This window comes from Athene cunicularia, unplaced genomic scaffold, assembly GCF_003259725.1.
Source record: "Athene cunicularia isolate RWA unplaced genomic scaffold, athCun1 SCF_55, whole genome shotgun sequence".
NCBI lineage: Eukaryota > Metazoa > Chordata > Aves > Strigiformes > Strigidae > Athene > Athene cunicularia.
Genome location: NW_020799485.1, coordinates 42,442 through 45,086, shown reverse-complemented (window position 1 = coordinate 45,086; position 2,645 = coordinate 42,442). Strand labels below are relative to the sequence as shown.

Below are 2,645 nucleotides of genomic sequence, written 5' to 3'. Positions count from 1 at the left end.
GGCTGCCGGCACCGGGAGGGACGGGCAGCGAGCGGCACAGGCTGCTCCAGCCGCCCCGGCAGGCCCCGACTGGACGAGGACGACACGTCAGGGGTAAATCTGCTTTTGGCACAAGGGAGGGATTCCCTCCCGGTTCAGTTAAAACCGACAGGGACCGACAGCCCCCGCAGCCCCGTGCTGGGAGCCCTCGACCTTGCCATGATTTATGCCAGAAACAAGTCACGGCTCTGAAACCGCCAAACCATCCACAGGCAGAAAACCTGCAGCGTTTGTCTCAACAGATAAACCAGGGCATCCTCCTGGCCGGTGGCACACCACTGGCACCTCCAGCTGCCACATCTCCAGGTCACAGCCCCCCATCCCCTCGTCCCAGGGCCGCTGCGGAGGGGAGCGGTTCAGAGTCCCGCTGCCGGGCCCCTCCGCGCTGCCAACAGGCCGCTGTGGCATCTATTTCTTTAATAAAGATTTAATAATCCCCTCAGTCCTGTCCGCTTCCTTGTGAGGTGGATGGATGGATGGATGGATGGATGGATGGATGGATGGATGGATGGATGGATGGATGAGCTCTGGGCACGGTTTCCATCTCTCCCGTCTAATCAGGGATGAGCACAGACGAGCTTTCCCCTTGCAGGAGCAGCGTCTCTTCTCAGACACGTCCCAGGAGGCCACAACACGCTCACCCTCGCCCCTGCACAACCCAGAGCAGCCGCTTCAGAGCGTCCAGGCCCTTCCTCTCGCCTCGACGTGCTGCTCCAGCCTCCCGCTGGTCACCAACAGGCTTTTGCCGAGGGCTGCAGCCCGGCAGCGGGCTGGGTTTCCTTGGGAGGGAGCAGCAGCGATCACAGCACCCGCCTGAAGCAAAAGACCTACTGCCTTGTGCAGTCAGAAGCCTCCGGACCAGCCTTCACCCTCTCCAACACGAGCACCTGGTGACAAAGCCATGCGGGGGCCAAACAGGGTTCAGAAATAGTCCTGGGACTGCTCCCGCACGTGGCTGGGTCTTTTTTTTGTCCCTGGCAAACCCCCTCGGATGCTCAGTTCAGCCACTGTCGGGCTTAGCGGGGTTGCAAAGGCTCTGGTGGTTTTCCTGACGGAGAGCTTAGCAGGGAGACTTAGTCTAGCTTTATTTTTAACTCTCGCCGTAGGTCACCCCAAGGGGATCTCCGCCGGGTGCAGCGTGGGGTCTGTGGGCCAGCAGGGAATCTGCTGCTCCAGAACGACGCCGACGTTTAAAATGCAAGTGGGCGACTTTCTCCCGGCACCGCATCTGCCAAGCCCCGGCGGCCCCTCCGCCGACCCACAGACCCCGCCGCGGCATCGCGGGGGAAGAGGTTAACAGGGCAAGCGCTGGATGGCCCGTAAACCTCCGCTGAAGGCGAAGGGGAAGGCAGCGCGGGAACGGCAGCTCTGCGTGGCATGAGCGCTATTTCTTGCTTGCAAAAGCACAAAAGATTCGACATCGGGACGAGCCACTGGGAGACAAGAAAAGGGCGACCTCGGAGGAAGGCGCCCACACCCCAAATGGAAAAGCATCACCGAGGCAAACAGCAGAGCTGCTTCGAGCCAGGGATGCTCCCAAGGGTAGAGCAGCGGCCCCCGGGGACCCCGTCAGCAACAGGAGGATCATCGCGAGGCCCAGATACACCAGAATAACGTCTCAAAGAGCACAGGCGGGACTGTGCTGCTTTATCTCCCCATAAACGTGAGGGGTTTTTAACCACGCGTCCCATTCCGCTCTGGGAGGAAGCCAAAGCGCGGCTGCTGCTGGGGGAAGAGCCCATTCCTGCAGGAGGACCGATCATCTGCATCCCAAAAATTAAAACGAGCCTTTGCCGCCGGCTGCCGGCACGTGCCCCCCAAACCTCGCTCTGCCCAGCAGACCCCTGGTCTGTGCCGCTGAACTTCTCCTCCAGCACCGGCTTTAGGGAAGCAGACTCCTTTCTGGGAGATTTAACAAGTTCAAGCCGCTTTCTAAAAGCGTTTCCACCACGTCAGGACTTCAGCTCAGCGGAGGGAAGGCGTCGGTGAGAGCACCAGAAGGAAAAGCTCCAGGCTTTAAAATCCTGGGCGGGGGGAGACACGGAACACTACGCTCCTCTTCCAGCGCTGCCATCTGGTTCTTCAGCCCGGGCTCTCTGCTGAGAACGGTGTGACACAAGGACATTTGTTTTTCAAACGACTTTTCTAATCACTGTTTAGCAGGATACAAATATTGACAGTAAAGTGGAGAGAAGCAGGTTGCGACGCGGGAAAAGATTCCCAAGAAGAGAAGAGGCGGCGCGAAGGAACGGCACGGGGGGCGACGGGGCCAGCGCCGTCCTCCGAGAGCGCTGGGCTCAGCCCGGTGAGAGGAGCCCAAGGGGTGACGGCGGAGCCCAACGGGTGACGGTGGAGCCCTCCTCAGGCTCCACATTCGCTCCCTGTGCCGGGGGAGGGCTCGCAAGCGGCACCGAGGAGCCGACCTTCCTAAACCCCAGCACCTCCTGCAAGGCAGAAATCCCCCTCGTACCTCCCCGAGCAAAACCAGAGCGGGCTAAAACCGCAAGGCTGCCGAGAAGAGCTTCTCTCCCGGCCAGGACGCCCGAGCGAGCGCGGGCAGGACGGCGAACCCGTGCGGGGGGCCGGGGGGCAGAGCCCGGGGACGC

The 2,645-nt window shown here is 61.2% G+C and overlaps 1 protein-coding gene across 1 annotated transcript in view; it reads right to left on the bottom strand.

Moving 5' to 3' along the window:
* Positions 1 to 1,332: 1,332 nt before the first annotated feature.
* PSMD4 (proteasome 26S subunit, non-ATPase 4) overlaps positions 1,333 to 2,645 on the bottom strand; it is a 21,665-nt gene continuing 20,352 nt past the window's right edge. Inside the window, exon 6 of the mRNA XM_026867491.1 lies at positions 1,333 to 1,472. Within this exon, the coding sequence (XP_026723292.1) occupies positions 1,333 to 1,472 (140 nt within the window). The remainder of the gene's footprint in view (positions 1,473 to 2,645) is intronic.